The sequence below is a fragment of the Rhinoderma darwinii genome, chromosome 10 (assembly GCF_050947455.1).
Source record: "Rhinoderma darwinii isolate aRhiDar2 chromosome 10, aRhiDar2.hap1, whole genome shotgun sequence".
In the NCBI taxonomy this organism is placed as follows: Eukaryota; Metazoa; Chordata; class Amphibia; order Anura; family Rhinodermatidae; genus Rhinoderma; species Rhinoderma darwinii.
In genome coordinates, this window is record NC_134696.1 from 81,573,476 (window position 1) to 81,594,295 (window position 20,820).

Consider the following 20,820-nt stretch of genomic DNA (forward strand, 5'->3'; position numbering starts at 1 on the left):
CAGCTCACACTGTGGAATTACCGACAAAAAGAAAGTTAGGGCTCTCGGTATGTGGCTACACAAAACTAATTTTATTACTAACAACTACTTTTTTTTTTCTTGTAAAAGTAGTAAAACATAAAAGTAGTAAATCATAAAAAAAACAATCATATTGACCCACAGAACAAAGTTAACATGTCGGTTTTACTGCACGGTGAACGCCATGAAAACGAATTCCAAAAAACAATCACTGTTTTTTCCCCTTTCCACCCCACAAATATTTTTTTTTCCAGTTTCCTAGTACATTATATGGTACAATAGATAGTGCCGAAAAAAACCTGTCCTGCAAAAACAAGCCCTCATGCGGCTATATAGACGGAAAAATAAAAAAGTTATGGCTTTTGGATGGTGGAAAGGAAAAGGCAAAAATTAAATACTGAAAAATGGCTGCAGAGGGAATGGGTTATAAAACAACTTTTTGAGTCTATGGAAGAGTGGTGTGAGCATGCTCTGTGACATATGCAAAGGTCAGTGTGCCGGACAGAGAGAGAAGGAGGTGAGTTGTGCTCAGCACCCATTCTTGCTCACCTTTGAATCCCAATTTGTGGGACATTTTAAGCATGAAAATCAGGACTGTTAGCAAGTACCTAAAGTCGATAGTGCAAATAGAGGGAAATGGACAGCACACAAAAATTCATTATGATGTGCGAAGTACAGGTCATTACAGGGGCTCCGTCCAACAGACTCCGATATAATATCACCAAGCAAATAAAAACAGACAGAACTCACATCTTGATGCAAAAACTCTAGTGGATTTAATCTGCAGCTATCCGCACTGAATGCCGATATATGAATAACACATGTAGGTCTATGGCAATATAGTTACTCAGGGAGTGTACCTCCAGTGATCATAGAAGTGGATGCATGTGTAACGACCCAACTGTTAGTTTAGTAATAGAAGTAAAGTTGTAGCTAACCCAGGATATACAGTATAGGGAACTTTTTACCTTAGTGAACTCCGTGACCAATTTAAAAACGGCCATATTTCATAATTTACATGGGAAATAAAAAACAAAAAAATATGTTTAATATAAAAACTTGATTTAAATAATAGGTCGTGTTCTGGTGATCATTTTCCTTTAAGGCAGATGGAAAATAATCTAACCCTACCTATGGAGATTAATATTACAATCCCTGTGCAGTTTATAGTCATTATGATCTATGAAGGTAGTCCGTTCACCATCTGCTCGGCCCAAGCCTTGAAGGACATGACCATATTTTCTTCCAATTATTCAATATACAAGAAAAAATATGCAATAATTCAAAAAGAAATTTACCAACATGGTGTGCAATCCCTTGAAGTGTTGTATAGATCCTCATATACCTGCCAAATCACAGTCCTTGGGGACCAAATATCACAATGTTTGTCCGAGATTGAGATTGCATTGTTTTTACATATGATGTATCTTTAGTTGAGATGTTGTAGCCTTGAAAGACAAGTATGCGAAATCCCATTATAAATTTTAATAACCTAGAACACATAATGATAATGAATTGACTATTGTCCTGATTTTTATAGCTATTTGGCGATATGAGCAATACTCTGATCCTGGCAAGTACTGTAGTTTACACATTTTTTTACTTGCTCTGTGTGCCATTGTACAGCAATATATTATAGTGATATCCTCCCATAGAAGAATAATTTTCTTTCTGTCAGATTCTGAATGAATTATGACACTGAAGATATATGGCTTCGTTCACATCTGCGTCATGGTCCCGTTCTGACGTTCCGTCTCAGCTTCCCGTCAGAACGGGACCATGACTTAACAAATGGAAACCATAGGTTTCTGTTTGCATCACCATTGATTTCAATGGTGACAGATCCGGTGCCAATGACTTCCCTTTGTCTACGTTGTGCAAGGGTTCTGTCATTTTGACGGAATCAATACCGTAGTCGACTATGCTTTTAATACCGTCAAAACGACGGAACCCTTGCAAAAGTGAGACAAATGGAAACCATTGGCACCGGATCCGTCACCATTGAAATCAATGGTGATGTAACCATTTGGGATCCATACTTCGCATATTTTGGGAATGTCCTTTATTATTAACCTTTTGGCAATCTATTAGCGCACTACTAAATGAGATTACAACTCAAAATATTAACCTCACGCCGGAACTTGGGTTACTACAGCTTGGAATTGATGTTATTCTCAAACAATTCCAAATTGTAATATGTCATATATTAATATCTGCCACATCAGCTGTAGCGTTCAGATGGAAAACATGTAACGTCCCGACCATCACAGACCTCATTAAAAAAAAGTCAATACAAACTATCAATATGAATATATTTATGCCTGTAGCATACAAAGACATGACCGGTTCTGTAAAGATTGGATGTGTTGGAATAACTCTGTATATGCCGTACCACTCCCTTTCTAGTGGCAGCTCATACGTTGTCTGTTGTATACATTTTATTTTTTCTTTATGACCTGTATACGTTCTTCACAACATTTATTTTATTTACCTTTCTTTTATTACCCATATTATTTTGAATCCCATTTTCTCAAAATGTTAAAACTTATAGGAATTAACGATTTAATTATTATTTGAGACTAACTATTTACTTCTACCTGCGAGTAGAACTGTTATACACATATATTTTCTGATGTCTCAACTGTTTAATAAAGACATATTGAAACAGAAATCAATGGTGATGTAAAATGGAAACCTATGTTTCCATTTGTTTCAGTCAGGAAGCTGAGACGGAACGTCAGAATGGGACCCTGACGCAGATGTTAACGAAGCCTAAGAAGGTGCAGTAGGTTCCCACAGATATCTATGACCACTGTATAACAGCTCTGTAGAACCTTGTGTGCATGTGGCCTTACACTGCATACAGAAATATACATTCATATATGGTTACCGCAGCAGTAATACAGTTACACGGTTTATATTGCCGCCATTTGTACATTTTAGCAAGCACCGTAACTATAGAATTAGGGCTTATTCAGACGAGCGGGATATACGTCCGTGCGATGCGCATGATTTTCACGCGCGTCACACGGACCTATATTAGTCTATGGGGCTGTGCAGACAATTGCGCGATTTTTACGCAGCGTTAGTCCGCTGCGAAAAACTCATGACATGTCCGTTCTTTGGGCGTATTTTGCGCATTACGCACCCATTAAAGTCAATGGATGCGTGAAATTCACGCATGCCACACGGAAGCACTTCCGTGGGACGAGCGTGATTCATGCAACAGCTGTCAAACTATGAATGTAAACAGAAAAGCACCACGTGCTTTTCTGTTTACAAACATCCAAACGGAGTGTCATAATGATGGCGGCGGCGCGAAAATCACGCAGCCGCGCATCATACAGGGCTGACACACGGAGCTGTTAAGTGCCTTTTGCGCACACAAAACGCTGCGTTTTTTGCGTGCGCAAAACGCACACGCTCGTGTGAATCCGGCCTAAGGCGTTCCTTTCCGCTGAGGGGTTCCGTCGGAGGTTTCCTTCGGGTTAACCCCCAATTTAATGGAAAGGCAAACTGAAACCTTAGCTTCCGTTTCCCTCATCGTTGATCTCAATGGTAAAGGAAACGTTGTTAAAGGTTTTCATTTATCACCGTTGTGACAGGTTTCTGTTGTTGTAATGGAATCAATAGCGCAGATGACTATAGTATTGGATCCGTCAAGAACAACGGATCCCTGTCACAACGATGACTAACGGAAACCATTAGCAACGTTTCAGTCGCCATTGAAATCAATGAGGGAAACGGAAGCTAAGGTTTCAGTTTGCCTTTCCGTTGAGGGGTTAAGCCGACGGAAACTTCAGACGGAACCCCTCAGCAGAAAGGAACGGTGATGTGAACAGGCCCTTCGTTGTAATAGCTTTTAATTGCTAGTGGACTGATGCCGTTTTATAATGGTGGCCTGAAACCTTTTCCATGATTGGCATTTATGGTTGTTACTGCACAGAGTTACTTAGTGATGGTGAGAGGACTTCTGCTTGGTTTTCTCGGGCATGTTCCTGTGTGTTATGCTGTTCCGGTGTTTATTTCAGATGCATATCTGCTCGCACTCATTATTAGAGGAAAAGGCACTGATCTCCATTCTAAGCATGTTCATTATTATTATAATCTGTACTACTAAGTTGCTTTGTCTTTATTGCTTTTCTCTGCCAATATACACTCCTCAACATTGACATTGCAACGCCAAGAACGAAAACTTTTGGAACTCTGGAAATCACAGGATCGATAGACGTGATAATGATATGCAAATGATAAAAAAATGGAAACCAAATATTCCAAACATCTTTATTCAGTTCACAGTCTGCTCACGGTCGAAGGAGCAAAGTGCTCAGATCGCTTCTGCACCTTCGTTTCAACAGTGATGGGGGTCTCAGCATTCAGACCCCCACCAATCCAACGTTTTGATATGTCTGACAAAGTCAGGACCCACTATGCTTGCTGTCAGTGAGTAGCTGACAGCTGTAATACACTGCGCTACGCATGTAGTGCAGTGTATTAGAATAGCGATCAGGGCCTCCTGCCCTCATGTCCCCTAGTGGGACAAAGTAAAAAAAAGTTGTGTAAAAATAAGAAAATAAAAGTTTTAAAAGTAAAAATCCCCCTTTTTCCCTAATCAGTCCTTTATTATTAATAAAAATAGATAAACAAATAAACTATACATAATTGGTATCGCCACGTTCGTTTCGTTATTTATCCCGCATGGTGAATGCCATAAAAGAAAATAACAATAAACCGTACCAGAATCACAATTTTTTTGTCACCTCACCTCGCAAAAAATGGAATAAAAAGAGATCAAAAAGTCGCATGTACCTAAAAATGGTGCTGATCGAAACTACAGTTCGTTACGCAAAAAATAAGTCCTCGCACGGCTTTCTTGATGGAAAAATAACAAAGTTCTTAAAATAAGGTAACACAAACAGTTAATGATTTTTTACAAAAAGTATTTTATTGTACAAACGCCATAAGCCATAAAAAAACTATAAATATCTGGTATCGCCGTAATCGTATCGCCACGCAGAATAAATTGAATGTCATTTATAGCGCACGGTGAACGCTGTAAAAACAAATAGAATGAAGAACAATAGCAGAATTGCTGTTTTTTAGTCACCACGCCACTTAAAAATAGAATAAAAACTGATCAAAAAGCCGCATGCACCCCAAGAAAACCACAATGAATTCCTCAAGGGGTCTAGTTTCCAAAATGGGGTCACTTTTTGGGGGTTTCCACTGTTTTGGCACCACAAGACCTTTTCAAACCGGACATGGTGCCTAATAAAAAGGAGGCCTCAAAATCCACTAGGTGCTCCTTTGCTTCGGAGACTGATGCTTCATTCCATTACTGCACTAGGGCCACATGTAGGATATTTCTCAAAACTGCTGAATCTGGGCAATAAGTATTAAGTTGCGTTTCTCTGGTAAAACCTTCTGTTTTAAATTCCTGTAAAACACCTAAGGGTATGTACACACGAGAAGTGCCTTTTACGTCTGAAAAGACAGACTGTTTTCAGGAGAAAACAGCTGCCTCGTTTCAGACGTAAAAGCTCCTCCTCGCATTATGCGAGGCGTCTTTGACGCTCGTAAATCTTGAGCTGCTCTTCATTCACTTCAATGAAGAACGGCTCAAATTACGTTGCAAAGAAGTGTCCTGCACTTCTTTGCCGAGGCAGTCAATTTACGCGTCGTCGTTTGACAGCTGTCAAACGATGACGCGTAAATGACAGGTCGTCTGCACAGTACGTCGGCAAACCCATTCAAATGAATGGGCAAATGTTTGTCGACGTATTGTAGCCCTATTTTCAGATGTAAAACGAGGCATAATACGCCTCGTTTACGCCTGAAAATAGGTCGTGTGAACCCAGCCTAAAGGGTTCATAAACTTTCTAAATGCTGTTGTGAATACTTTGAGGGGTCTAGTTTCTGAAATTGGGTGTTTGATGGGGGTGTGTAATGTATAGGCCCCTCAAAGCAACTTCAGAACTGAACTGGAACCTAAAAAAAATAAATTAGTCAATACTTTGCTTCTTACATTATACTGATGATGAGCCGTGCCCAGCCCGAGATGACCCCAGTTTTGACCGTTTGTATAAACGGATACCCCTATTAGGCCATTTCAGTGCCCAATTTGCCCAAGCAAACACCCCCGAGAAGTGTATTTCTATTGATGAGTCCTTGGTACATTTTAAAGGGAGGCTTCAACTCCGCCAGTACTTGCCGAGTAAGAGGGCAAGGTATGGCGTGAAGATGTATAAGGTGTGTGAGAGTGCATCAGGGTATACCTACAAATTTAGGATATATGAAGGGAACGACATCAGTATTCAGCCCCCAGAATGCCCCCCTTACTGGGAGTTAATGCAAAAATTGTGTGGGATTTGGTGCACCCACTGCTGGACCAGGATTACCACCTCTACCTGGATAATTTTTATACCAGCCTCCCACTCTTCAACTGCCTCGCTTCCAGAAGTACTGCGGCATGCGGCACTGCTAGAAGAAATCTGAGAGACCTCCATAAGACTCTGCTTGGGCAAACACTCAGAAGGTGTTAGAGCAGGGCACAATCTAGCAGCAACATATTGTGTGTCAAGTACAAGACGAGAGATGTCCTTGTATTGACAACAATACATGGCCACACCAGTACCCATGTACCTGTACGAGGTACCAGTACAGAGACCCCCAAACCGGACTGCATCCTGGACTACAATAGGTACATGGGAGGGGTGGACTTGTCAGATCAAGTCCTGAAGCCCTACAGCGCCAAGCGGTGTGGTATAAGAAGCTGGCCGACACCTCATACAGATGGCATTGTACAATGTGTACGTGATACATTGATGTGCAGGCCAGAGGGGAACTTTCCTGGAATTTTGAACAGGTGGTTATCAAGAACCTAATCTTTAGGGACCAAGAAGTGGGGGCACCCAGTACTTCTGCAAGCGAGGCCACACACATCGTACCAGGGCAACACTTTCCAGGAGAAGTTCCCCAACTGGCAAGAAGGGAAAAATTCAAAAGAGGTGCAAAGTCTGCTATAAGAGGGGGATAAGGGAGGACACCATATATCAATGTGACACGTGTCCTGAAAAACCAGGGCTCTATATGAAAGAGTGTTTTAAAATTTATCATAGATTCCTTAGATTTTTAATCTACCCTGACGCACCTCGCACAGTTTATCCTCCTCATCTTTCCCTTCTGAGCCCTGCTGTGCGCCCAGGCAGCTGATAACAGCCACATGTAGGGTATTGCCATACCCAGGAGAACCCACATTACAGTTTATGGGGTGTATGTCTCCGGTGGCACATGCTGGGCACAATATATTGGACACTGAAATGGCATATATGTATAGAAAATTGCAAATTTCACTCTGCACCAACTGCTGCGCATTACCTTTTACACAATACCTGTGGGATCAAAATGCTCACTACACCTCCTAGATGAATGCCTTAAGGGGTGTATATTTTCAAATGAGGTCACTTCTTGGGGGTTTCAAGTGTACTGGTACCTCAGGGGCTTCTCCATACACGACTTAGCACCAGAAAAGCTCCAGTAGGCCAAATGGTGGTCCTTCCCTTCTAAGCCCTGCCGTGTGCCCAGGCAGCAGATAACAGCCACATGTAGGGTAGTGCTTTACCCAGGAGAACCCACATTACAATTTATAGGGTGTATATCTCAAGTGGCTCATGCTTGGCACAATATATTGGACACTGAATTGGCATACATATATAGAAAATGGCAAATCTCACTCTGCACCATCTGCTGAGCATTACCTTTTAGACAATACCTGGGGCACCAAAATGCTCACTACACCTCTAGATGAATGCCTTAAGGGGTGTAGTTTCCAAAGTGGGGTCACTTCTGGTGGGTTTCCATTGCTTTGATACCTCTGGGGCTCTGCAAATGCGACATGGCACCCGAAAACCAATTTAGCAAAATCTGGACTCCAAAGAACACATAGGGCTCCGTTCCTTCTGAGCCCTCCCATGGGCCCAAACGGCAGTTTATCACCACAAATGGGGTATTGCCGCACTCAGAACAAATTGGGCAACAAAGTGGGTGTTTTATTTCTTGTGAAAATAAATAATTGTGATCAAAAATGACATCTTATTGGAAAAAAAATAATTTTTTTAATTTCACAGCCCAATTTAAATACGTGCTGTGAATAAACTGTGTAGTCAAAATGTTAACAACAACCATACATTAAATCCTTGAGGGGTGTAGTTTCCAAAATGGGGTCACTTTTGGGGATTCCTACTGTTTTGGCACCTCAACACCTCTTCAAACCTGGCATGTTGCCTAAAATATATTCTAATAAAAAAAGAGGCCCCAAAGTGCATTAGGTCCTTCTTTGCTTCTGGGGCTTGTGTTTTAGTCCACGAGCACACTAGAGCCACATGTGGAACATTTCTAAAAACTGCAGAATCTAGACAATATGTGTTTGGTAGGTAAAACCTTCTGTGTTACAGAAAATTTTTTTATAAAATTGAAATTCAGCAAGAAAAATGAAATTTGCAAATTTCACCTCTACTTTGCTTTAATTCCTGTGAAATCCCTAAGGGGTTAAAAAAAACTTTCTAAATGCTGTTTTGAATACTTTGTGGGGTCTAGTTTTTAAAATGGGGTGTTTTATGGGGTTTTCTAATACATAGGCCCCTCAAAGCCACTTCAGAACTGAACAGGTACCTTAAAAAAAGGCTTTTTAAATTTTCTTAAAAATATGAGAAATCGCTGTTTATGTTCTAAGCCTTGTAACGTCCAAGAAAAATAAAAGAATGTTCAAAAAATGATGCCAATCTAAAGTAGACATATGGGAAATGTTAACTAGTAACTATCTTGGGTGGTATAACCATCTGTTTTACAAGCAGATGCATTTAAATTCAATTTTCTCTAAATTTTGCAGTTTTTCACAAATAAACACTGAATATATCGAACAAATTTTACCGCTAACATAAAGCCCAATGTGTCACGAGAAAACAATCTCAGAATCGCTTGGATAAGTTTAACCATTCTGAAATTATTACCACATAAAGTGAAATATGTCAGATTTCAAAAATGGGCTCTGAGCCTTAAGGCCAAAACAAGGCTGCGTCCTTAAGGGGTTAATAAAGTCTTTTGACAGAAGTTGTCAAACCAACCTAATTTGTTTTTATGAAGAGGTGAGCAGAAGCCTAGACAGAGGGGCCGCTGTGGATATAGTGTTTTTGGACTTTGCAAAAGCATTTTATGCTGTCCCTAAGGACTATAGGTTTGGAAAGTATAGATTGTAATTGGATTGAGAATTGGCTCCAGGACCGTATCCAGAGAGTTGTGGCGAATGATTCCTACTCTGAATGGTCCCCAGTTATAAGTGCTGGGACCACTATTATTCAACTTATTTATTAATGATATAGAGGATGGGATTAATAGCACTATTTCTATTTTTGCAGATGACACCAAGCTATATAGTATTGTTCAGTCTATGGAAGATGTTCGTGAATTGCAAGCGGATTTAAACACACTAAGTGGGTGTCCACTTGGCAGATGAGGTTTAATGTAGATAAATGTAAAGTTATGCACCTGGTTACGAACAAACTGCATGCATCATATGTCCTAGGGGGAGCTACACTGGGGGAGTCACTTGTTGAGAAGGATCTGGGTATACTTGTAGATCATAGACTAAATAACAGCATGCAATGTCAGTCTGCTGCTTCAAAGGCCTGCAAGATATTGTCGTGTATTAAAAGAGGCATGGGCTCGTGGGACAGGGATGTAATATTACCACTTTACAAAGCATTAGTGAGGCCTCATCTAGAATATGCAGTTCAGTTCTGGGCTCCAGTTCATAGAAAGGATGCCCTGGAGTTAGAAAAAATACAAAGAAGAGCAACGAAGCTAATAAGGGGCATGGAGAATCTAAGTTATGAGGAAAGATTAAAAGAATTAAACCTATTTAGCCTTGAAAAGAGATGACTAAGGGGTGACATGATTAACTTATATAAATATATGAATGGCAAATACATAAAATATGGTTAAATCCTGTTCCATGTAAAATCCCCTCCAAAAACAAGGGGTACTTCCTCCGTCTGGAGAAAAAAAGCTTCAATCTGCAGAGGCGACAAGCCTACTTTACCTTGAGAACTGTGAATCTATGGAATAGTCACCGCCGGAGCTGGTCACAGCAGGGACAGTAGATGGCTTTAAAAAAGGCTTAGATCATTTCCTAGAACAAAAAAATATTCGCTCCTATGTCAATGTGTAGAAATTTTTTCCTTCCCTTGGTTGAACTTGATGGACATGTGTCTTTTTTGAACCGTACAAACTATGTAACTACGTAATATTTTATAAGGGAGGTGTTCCCTGTTATAAACCATTTCAGGCTACAGAGAGATCAAACAGCAGTGTTCTTCAATGGCATTACTAGAATAAAGTCATGTAAAATGTCTGACCCTATGCTCTCGGCTTTAATTTACATCTATCCAGTTCTGAGTAGCTCCTAAAAACATTTACATCCATGTGTGAACAATATTACCAGTTAACCCTATAAATGTACGTTTTCCATGATTTGTACTATAGGTTGAGTTTGTTTCATGCTCCGAAGTCTGAAGAGAGACTATAGACCCGGGTAGCTTTATCAATGCTATTATATGATAAATCAATTTAGCAGTCGGAGCAAGCGGTACAAATTGTGCCAATTTTATCAAAATTACACACGCAGCATGATAAATATTGCACAGCTCACCAGGCAGGTTAGACACATTTATTGTCTTTACGCTATATCATGGCTGGTATATCTGTAGGTCAGTATTTTGCTCCTAAATATGATACTCCTGTGTTATAAAATGTGCACATTTTTCAAAACTTTCGAGGGAGACACAAAAATTGTCTGAATTGCAGAATCTATTCGGTGCACATCATGTGCGCTGCGTTTTTGGTAAAATTTTGGACAGTATTCTGCTGCATTTTGCTTAGTAACTCTCCCAAAAACCTGGAATTATAGTTCAGCAGAATTAAATTTTTGGTGCTAGATCCATTCATCCAATACACAAAAGAAAACCAAAGAAATGATAGCTGGCACCTGAACTTTTAGCAATTCATAGAAACCACTCATTTTCCTATTTAAGCAATTTGGTATAATAGTCGGGTCCTGTCTGTATTTTATCAGCTTTAACTACTGATGTCATTCTTTGTAAAAAAAAAAAAAGATATAAATCAATTTTAAATAACTTCCATTTTACAGTGAGTTGAGATCTTAGGGTATGTGCACACGATAGCAGGCATTTACGTCTGAAAAGACAGACTGTTTTCAGGAGAAAACAGCTGCCTCGTTTCAGACGTAAATGCTCCTCCTCGCATTTTGCGAGGCTTCTCTGACCGCCGTAAATTTTGAGCTGCTCTTCATTGAGTTCAATGAAGAACGGCTCAAATTACGTCTGAAAGAAGTGTCCTGCACTTCTTTTGACGAGGCTGTATTTTTACGCGTCGTCGTTTGACAGCTGTCAAACGACGATGCGTAAATGACAGGTTGTCTGCACAGTACGTCGGCAAACCCATTCAAATGAATGGGCAGATGTTTGCCGACGTATTGTAGCCTTATTTTCAGACGTAAAACGAGGCATAATACGCCTCGTTTACGTCTGAAAATAGGTCGTGTGAACCCAGCCTTAAGATTTTACTTCTTGGTATTTTACCAAAATGTTATGTGTCCTGCACTTCAGCATCTTCATTTTTAATCTACTACTTTTTGCGTGACCTTGGTTTTTCTGCTCTGTCTCTGTTTCATATCTTTCAGTGCTAGAAAATAAGGAATGTTCTTTTTCATCTTAGTCATAAATCTGAAATACTGCCGTGTATATTATATGTCCTTTCTTGTTTGCAGATTTTTATGGAATGCCCGGATCACCAAAGGGCTTCATGACGATTTGTGTAAAATGCTCCGTGTCCTGGCGCCTCTGGTGCTTCTCCTGTTGTTGCTGATGAAGACCACTGGTAGCCCCCACTCTATTCGAATTGGTACGTTTACTTATCTTTGGTTGGCCTAGAGTATAACAGACATGATGCAAAATAGCGGTGGGTATGTAATTTCTTAGCATACACAATAGGTTTCATCTACAGACAAGGTATGTTTTGTAGACCATCGTTCACAAAATGCTGCCATTTGTGGGAAAACCATGCACAATATCTTTTCATAAATCTTACAAAAAACAGGAATATTTTGTGTATATTTTTTGTAGCTCAAGAATCCCTAGATGCTCCAGATTGGAAATCTAAAAAGTGTAGAATTTTTTTTTTTTTCTCCACTAAAAGTTATAATGCAGTGAACATCCAGTTTTTCAGATTTCGATCTGTCTTTCATTTGATAAAGTGTTACATAAGGCCTCTTTCACACTGTAGTATTTTGGTCAGTATTTTACATCTGTATTTATAAGACAAAACCTGGAGTGGAACCTACACAACAAAGATTTGCACCTTTTCCATGTATTTTCACCCACTCCTGGTTTTGGCTTACAACTATTGATGCAAAATACTGACCAAAATACTGCCGTGTGAAAGAGGCCTTAGGCTCTGTTTACGACACATTTTTGCATCCTCTTAAATAGTTACATAGTTCGTACGGTCGAAAAAAAACATATATCCATCAAGTTCAACCAAGGGATGGGAGAAATTATAGAACTTTGTTTTACCCCTATTAATCCAGAGAAAGGTTGTAATCCGACTGGATCAACATTCAAACAAAAATTCCACACATTGACCTAGGAGCTGATATTTTTTAGTTCTAGGAAATTATCTAAGCCTTTTTTAAAGCCATCTACCATCCCTGCTGTGACCTACTCCGGCAGTAGACTATTCCATAGATTCACAGTTCTCACAGTAAAGAACCCTTGTCGCTTCTGGAGAGTGGACTTTTTTTTTTCTCCAGACGGTGAGAGTGCCCCCTTGTCTTTTGAGGGGTTTTTACATTGGATAGGTTTTCACTATATTTCTTGTATATTTATATAAGTTAATCATGTCCCCCCTTACGCCTCATGCACACGACCGTTGAGCCACTCGGGCAGTTTTTGACGGCATCCGAGTGGCACCCGATAGTCTTCACGGACCCATTCACTTTAGCAGGTGAATCGGGTCCATGACAAATGATCCGAGTCTCCGATCGGAGGAAAGACAGGACATGTTCTATCTTTCCTCGGATCACTGACCAGACTCGGCCGGCACACACGGTCGTGTGCGTGAGGCGTTAGTCGTCTCTTTTCAAGGCTAAATAGGTTTAATTATTTTAATCCTTTCTTCATAACTTAGATCCTCCATGCCCCTTATTAGTTTAGTTGCTCTTCTTTGTATTTTTTCCCAACTTCAGGGCATCCTTTCTATGAAGTGGAGCCCAAGACTGAATTACATATTCTAAATGAACTGCACTGTTGTTTTTTTTTTTCAAGCATAGAAAGAAAGAAAACTAATGTAATAAAAACACACCAAAAAACACCCAAAAAACAACAGGATATGTTTGGATCCTGTTCTTTAACAGAACATAAAAAGGAGCTTGCATCATCAGTACTTTTCAACAGGATTCAAAAACGTGGTGTGAACAGAGCATTACCTGGGGTCCTGTGATGAAGAAAGCTTGGGATTCTCACAAACGGCTTCCTCCAAAGCATGGCTACCAGTGGGCATGTACAGCAGTGTCATGGTTCACCACATCCTATGTATGTATATACCAGTAAACTGTAATGTTTTTGACTAATACAGCAATATGTAAGCACATTCCACCCCCCCCCCCCAAAAAAAAACCCAAAAAAACTAAAAAGACTTGGACCAATTAAGGAGAAAAATGATTTCTTCAATCTTAGCAGTGGTCAAACTGGATGAACATTCAATTATATATTTTGTATATTAAGATTAAGAAATCTCTTATATTCCTTAAACTGAGGCAATTCAACTAGTTCCCAGTATTTAAATGGACAGTACCTTTTCAAGCAACTCATGCTAATCTAATCGTATACCTGGTATATATCAACTTCGTAATTTACTTACTGTTAAAATTTTGTTTTATGCATGCAAATTCTGTCTAAAGTTACTGCCACTAGCTGTCTCCCTAATGTGCTGTGCAGCCCCTTTTTATCAAGCAAAATTCATCCCTAGTAACAGAGCAGCTGAGACGGATTGCAGAAAGTTGGGGGGCAGGGGGGTTTCTCTTCGCTGCCGGCCTACAGAAGTCTATTGAGGAGGGAGCAGAGAGAGAAAGAGACACATACACTCTGCCCATAAAAGTATATGGAAAGAGGAGGGGGAGCAGGAGGAGAGAGCATGGAGAGAGACAGACACTGCAGCCCATAAAAGTTTATCGAGAGGGGAGGTGGGAGCAGGAGGAGGGAGCAGAGAGAAAAAGAAGACACAGAAATGCTGCCAATACAAGTCTATGGAAAGGTGAAGGTGAGCAGGAGCAGAGTGAGAATAACACAGACAGACGTACAGCAGCTTCCTGGTAAGTGTTATTTATAACCGCAGTGCTGGATTCTCAGTTACACTACTTATTACTGCTGTATTATCTCCTCACATGTGATAGATACTGATAGGAGAGCAGGATTCTTCTCTTCTATGTGCAGTGTATAGAAGACATGATAGCCGCTAGGCTCCGGACACTAGCTCAGAGACAAATGAGAATTAGAGAGAGAGAGCAAGGAGAGGGGAAAACTGCTAAATAATGCAGAATACAAATCATATAATGGCCAGAAAATGTGTTATTCATATGACAGCTTATTCTGAAAAGTCACCTGAAAAGTTAGGTATGCCTTAACCCTTTAACGCCGAAGGACGGATATATCCGTCCTGTGCAGCTGCTAGTTCGCGCAGGAGGACGGATGTATCCGTCCTGTGAACGCGTGGGTACTGACACTGTACCCACGTGATCAGCGGCAGGAGCACAGCTGTTATACACAGCCTGGCTCCTGCTGCAACTGCGCTCCGATTCCGGCAGTTTAACCCATTAAATGCCGCTGTCAATAGCGACCGCGACATCTAATGTGTTTGACAGAGGGCGGGAGCTCCCTCTGTCACCCCATCAGCGCCCCCGCAAAGAAATCGCGGGGTGCCCCCAGGTCTGTCTTCAGCATCCACCTATTAGCCCATGCCTCCGGCATGGCCTAATAGACTGCCTGTCAGTTTTAGACTGACAGGCAAAAATGCTTTGATATACTAAGTATACCAAAGCATTATATATGCGATCAGCAGATCACATATTGAAGTCCCCTGGTGGGACTAAAAAAAATAAAAATGTAAAGCAGTTAAATAAAGTTTGTGAAAAAAAATATTATAATTTACAGTCACAATCAAATAAAACGACTTTTTTTGCACAAAAAGCGTTTTATTTAGTAAAAGTGTAAAAACAAATAACACATACATATATATGGTATTCCCGCGATCGTAACGACTTGAACAATAAAATGAACACATTAATTAAACCGACGGATGAACGGCGTCTAAAAAACAACGGCAAAATTCTCTCTTTTCTCCCATTCCCCCCATAAAAAATTAAACAAAAGTTAATCTATAAGTCCTATGTACCCCAAAATAGAACTAATGAAAACTACACCCTGGCCCGCAAAAATCAAGCCCACACACGGCCACATTGACAGAAAAATAAAAAAATTACGGCTCTTGGAATGCGGCGATGCAAAAACAAGTAATTTTTTTCTAAAAGGGTTTTTATTGTGCAAACGTAGGAAAACATATAAAACCTTTACATATTTGGTATCCCCTTAATCGTGCCGACCCATAGAATAAAGTGAACATGTTATTTACGCTGCATAGTAAACGGCGTAAACTTATAACGTGAAAATCAATGCTGGAATAGCTGCTTATTTTCAATTCTCTCCTAAAATAAAGTTAATAAAAGTTAATCGATATATTATAAGCATCTAAAAATGGTACAATTACAAAATACAACTCGTCCCGCAAAAAACAAGCCCTTATACGGCTATGTCCACGGAATAAAAAAAAAGTTAAGACCCTTGGAATGTGACCATGAAAAAACAAAAAATAATCCTTGGTCATTAACGAGCAAAATGGCCTCGTCATTAAGGGGTTAAGTATGTTTATTCAGGAGATTTTGAGCTCTGTATTGGAAAAACAGAACTTCGACCACTATAAAAATATATAAAAAAATTAATCCGCACAAAATTTTGGGCCTAAAAATGATAGAGCACAGAAAGGAGAAGATTCACTTTAGGCTTATTTTTAATAATACAATGATTTACATGTAGTAGCCACTCAATGACATGTATATTGGCTTACACGGGCTGTGAATACATAGCATAGATATATTTGTCGAATGGTTTGCGTCTCTATGGACCAGCGCTACACATTGTGCTGGAGTGTGGAAGGAGCGGCAAGTTGAGTTTTTTTTGCAAATGATCTCTTACCACTGAATCTCACAGTAGCTAAACTGACGGAGCTAGAATGTTTGATGTGAGGCACAGGCACAGAATCTGATGAGAGAGCTATGGAGACAACTGGGAATAGACAGAAAGCCTTTAGTGAGCGAAGCAGATGTCTTTCAGAGGACCTTGCTTTAATGATATGGGCATCAGAAACATTTGAAGGGGGGCACATTACTTTTATACAATGAATGTATTATTGCTATTATAAACTGAATAAAGAGCGGAGCAGTCTGGCAGGAATAAAGGCTTATTTTTAGTGATAAACCTCTTTTTATGTTTTTCACTCTACTGGGCATGTCAATCATTTGCTTTATGGCCACCTAAAAAAAAATCAATTATTCCATGAGGGTCAACCTTTCACCCTTCGCGCTTTATCCATTTGTACACAATATATAAGAACTACGGTGATAACATGCCATAAGATGTGCAAGGTCTACTCGCTCTGAATATGTATAATTACTGTGCCCCCTGCTGATTTTGGAATAATATCTTGCCTGATAAGATTTAACATTTTGTGTTAATCTTAACAACAGCACAGAATTGCTCAAAAGGAAACGTCGCACAATGAATTGAGTAAAAAAAATCCATTCTGAATTCTCTCTGGAGAATGTTTTCTGAAGGTAATCTCATTTTTTTTCCAGCTGCAATTCTAGATGACCCAATGGAATGCAGTAGGGGAGAGCGACTTTCAATCACACTAGCCAAGGACAGAATAAACCGGACCCCAGAGAGGCAAGGAAAATCTAAACTGGAGGTGGACATCTTTGAGCTACTGAGAGACAGCGAGTATGAGACGGCGGAAACAAGTAGGACATTTTTTTTCTACTGAAAATACGATGTAAATCTGCTAGCTGGTACATAGTAATTTACTTCTAAATATGATTATATGTGCTGGAAGGTAACAAAAATAATCATGGGGCATCATAGCAAAATTTGTAATCAGGGCCAACTCCACTATGACAACCTTGAGCAGAAAGTGAATAAAGAATATAAAAATCTGCAAAAAAAAAAACCATTTAATGCACAGGGATAATGCACACAGCGATGTCACAGTACAGGTATGAATCCACTCAGAGATTAACCTTACAAATCATCCGAACAGTGATGTCACAATAGATAATGCACAGTGATGGCACACACAGGAATAATGTACCAAGTGATGTCACAGTACAAAGAGAATGTTCACAATGATATCAGAGAACAGGCATAGTGCACAAAGTGATGTCACAGCACAGCAATAATGCATACAATGATATCACAGCACAGGAATAATGGCCATAATGATGTCACAGTATAGGCATAATGCACAGTGATGTCATAAATAATCAGGGATGATGCACAGTATAGAAATATTGGAAAAAGTGATGCTATAGTAAAGTGATAATTCACAAGAAGATATGACGGTACAGGCATAATGCACAAAGTGATGTCACAGCATAGATATAATCCATGATAATGCACAAAGTAATGCCACAGTATAGAAATATTGGAAAAAGCGATGCCATTGTAAAGGGATAATTCACAAGATTATATCACAGTTCAGGAATAATGCCCCTTTTTTTGGTCTCCCTGTGATCTGCATTCTATTTTACATGCTTCCCACCATCATCTGTAGTAATCACTAACTGCACCTCACCTCTGAGTGGAGGTGGGCCTGTCACTTGCTGGACCCTATAGCTGATCCATAATAGATACTATGCCTGCTAACCTGGTATACATGTTCTCCACTACATAGGCATATCTCTCAACTTCCAAGTATCACAAAAAGGGAGAATTTTACGCCTCTAATCCCAACCAATCCCTGTCCATATACACCCAGTTTAGCCCACACAGTATCATGCTCCCATAGTGCCTCCCACACATTATAATGCCAAATAGCTGCCCCCACACAGTATAATGTTAAATAGCTGCCACCATACAGGATAATGCCCCCAAAGCTGCCACCATACAGGATAATGCCCCCATAGACCCACCCATACAGTATAAACCCACACAGATGCCCCCATACAGTGTAATGCTCACACAGAACTAATGCTGAAGCAGGTGGCTGACGGTTCCTTGCTTCAGCATTTGGTTCAACTTTATCTGCATCTTGAGGGTGCAGATACAGTTGACAGCGGGATACAGCGGGACAACACCCGGAATCCGGGACTGTCGCACTGAATCCAGGACAGTTGGGAGGTGTGACATAGGTTAAGAATATCTCTACAATGTTTCTAGAGACAATCTGGCTTTTTTTATTTCAGTACGATTACATTTAGAAAGAGGTAACAAAAACGTCTATTTTCATTATGTTAAATGTTCACTTTATGTTGGGTTAGGATTATCACAGTGGTCATAGTTATTCCTAATTTTTCATGCTGGCAGATGAAATCACCTACTTATTTTATATAGATTAACAAAAAGAAACAAATAAAGTGTCATAAAAAAAAGGACATACCTTGTCTGAAAGGAGAGTAAAAAGATTTATCAATTATACATCACTCTCCTAAGGCTAGATTCACACGAACGAGTGCAAACTCGGATGTGAAAAACGGCAGGTTTTCACGTCCGAGTTGCACCCGTGCGGGTGCCCTTTTCATGGATCCCCATTGACTTGAGTCTATCGAGGGATTCGTGAAAACGGAAGAAAATAGGACATGTTCTATTTTTCAAGGACCCTTCACCCGGTTCATAGAAACAATGGCCGTGTGAGCGGCCCCATTAAAATATATGCGTCTGTGTGATGACCGTTGTTTTAACGGCTGTCAGACGGACATATTCTACGTTCATGTGACTAAGCTCTAAGGCTTCATGCACACGACCGTGCCCGTAATTACGACCCATAATTACGGGCGTGGACGGCCGCGGACAGCCGGCCGTTTTTATGGGCCGTGCTCCTATTATAAAGTATAGGAGCACGGTTCGTAAAATAAAAAAATAGGACGTGTCCTATTTTTTTCGGCAGACATATGAGAAGGTGTCCGTCGGCCATATATATGAATGGGCCCGTAATTAATTTGCATGGGGCCTAAGGCTGTATTCAGACATGCGTTGTAAGCCTCATCTGTGTTTCATCAAGAAAATACTGACAATTTTACATCAGAGTTGAATCAGTATTGTGTCAGAGTGCGTTCCGTGTGACAGTTTTTAACGTGAGTGTAGCATCAGTGATCATCAGTTTTTCCCACCAGTGAAAAAAAAACTACTTTTTCAGCATATCCTAGCAGTCCATCAGTGAAAAACAGACCGCATTCGGATAATGTCAGGGTGCACTCTGAAATTTTTTCACTGGCCCCCTACTTGACTGGGCAATAATGCGCCACAATCGTACTAAACTGGTGCATGCTGCGATTTTCTTGGAAAAATGAACATGTGAATGAGCCCAATAACTTCAATGGGTCATTGTTCAGTCCATGTGCTGTCAGCTATACACTTTGACATCACCTATACGTGAACATCGCTCTTCTGAATAGGCCCTTACCTGCACAGCTAAAAGTTATAGGTTTATAAAAAGTTATAGGTTAACAAAGAAACAATTGCTCAAATGCTGAGAACCATCTAAGCAATTACTACTACACATTATATATATATATATATATATATATATATATATATATATATATATATATATACACCAGTAGAAAAAACGGCAGCACTCTAATTCAATGTAAAGGTTCCAGTAATGAAGGGTGCCAGCTGATAGTCCCGATCCAAAGACCATACGTATATCCAAAAAGAAGATTCAGCAGCACTCCAATAATCAAGGTGAAAAAAAGGTGAAATTTATTGTGCCAACATGGCAATGCAACGTTTCCGTCCCACCTTGAGAAAGGTCCCAAGGTGGGACGGAAACGTTGCATTGCCATGTTGGCACAATAAATTTCACCTTTTTTTCACCTTGATTATTGGAGTGCTGCTGAATCTTCTTTTTGGATATATATATATATATATATATATATATATATATATATATATATATATATATATATATATAATGTGTGTGTGTGTGTGTGTGTATGTTCGAGTTAGTATAGCAATACAGCTAAAATTCTTTGTTTTGGTCTGGCATGCCATAAATATTTCATTTTTCAATTATTTAAATTATACTGCATACAATACCTTTTCCACATTTTCGTACAAATTAAATTTTGTAAGAAAAATGTATGATCTATTTTTTTTTTGCGTTCGGTCCATGAGATATGGACCGTATATCGGCCGCATTTCACGGACTGAACAAAGTTCAGGGAGCCGGTGTCCTAGCATCATACACATCCATGACTCTGTTAGTCACTACCTCTCCGCGGGAATACCATCCTGTACTTAAAACATGATTACGGTACAGGTCAGCATTTCCACGGGGAGGCAGGGACACCTAGCATCATACATAACTTTGATGCTAGAAGTACGACTCCCTGAACCGTGT

At 39.9% G+C, this 20,820-nt stretch overlaps 1 protein-coding gene across 3 annotated transcripts in view; it reads left to right on the forward strand.

Annotated features, from left to right (window-relative positions):
- Nucleotides 1-20,820, forward strand: part of GRIK4 (glutamate ionotropic receptor kainate type subunit 4) — a 289,366-nt gene that overhangs the window by 121,960 nt on the left and 146,586 nt on the right. For all 3 annotated transcript variants that reach the window (XM_075840105.1, XM_075840106.1, XM_075840107.1), the window contains exons 2-3: nt 11,861-11,994; nt 17,057-17,221. In XM_075840105.1, coding sequence (XP_075696220.1) covers nt 11,913-11,994; nt 17,057-17,221 — 247 coding nt within the window. In that variant the 5' untranslated portion in view covers nt 11,861-11,912. The remainder of the gene's footprint in view (nt 1-11,860; nt 11,995-17,056; nt 17,222-20,820) is intronic.